The 554-nt window shown below is 36.1% G+C and overlaps 1 protein-coding gene across 1 annotated transcript in view; it reads right to left on the bottom strand.

Annotated features, from left to right (window-relative positions):
• The window catches only part of LOC111400497, a 5,868-nt gene that overhangs the window by 610 nt on the left and 4,704 nt on the right, over positions 1–554 (bottom strand). The window contains exons 3-4 of the mRNA XM_023027909.1: positions 420–543; positions 86–374 (exon numbers count right to left, since the gene is read on the bottom strand). Coding sequence (XP_022883677.1) covers positions 86–374; positions 420–543 — 413 coding nt within the window. The remainder of the gene's footprint in view (positions 1–85; positions 375–419; positions 544–554) is intronic.

The raw sequence follows: 554 nt of genomic DNA, 5'->3' as shown, positions 1-554 counted from the left end.
CATTAAACTTACCTTGCATATTACTTGCTCCATCATAACCTTGTCCTCTCAATCTAGACATACTCAAGTTATATCTAGAAAATACCTTATCAATTGCAGCCTTAAGTGATAGAGCCGTGGTACTTGTAACATCCCTATGAAGCGTTCATTGACATGCCCACTATTGTCTACATAACGTAAAACAATAGACATTTGCTCCTTCATTGACACATCACAAGATTCATCAACTAGAATAGAAAATAGCGAGTTGCCAACATCTTTGATAATAACATTGATCGTTTCAATAGCACAAGTATTTACTATATCCTTTTGAACATTAGGTGATGTCAATTTGCAATTGTGAGAAGCATTTCCCAATGTGACGGCATTGATAACTTCATTATGAGCAGCCAAAAATTGTTATTACACTAAGAAGTTACCTGGATTGAGAGAATCCTCAGATTCATCATGACCTCGAAATGAGTGCCTTTGTCGCAAAAGAACTCGAACACAATCAATGGATGCATTAAGGCGTGTAACATATGCATTTCTTGCTTGTTCTGACTATTTGTAGA

Source organism: Olea europaea, chromosome 10 (genome assembly GCF_002742605.1).
Source record: "Olea europaea var. sylvestris chromosome 10, O_europaea_v1, whole genome shotgun sequence".
Classification (NCBI taxonomy): domain Eukaryota; kingdom Viridiplantae; phylum Streptophyta; class Magnoliopsida; order Lamiales; family Oleaceae; genus Olea; species Olea europaea.
The sequence above is the reverse complement of the archived record's forward strand: the minus strand, read 5'-3'. Positions and strand labels throughout refer to the sequence as shown.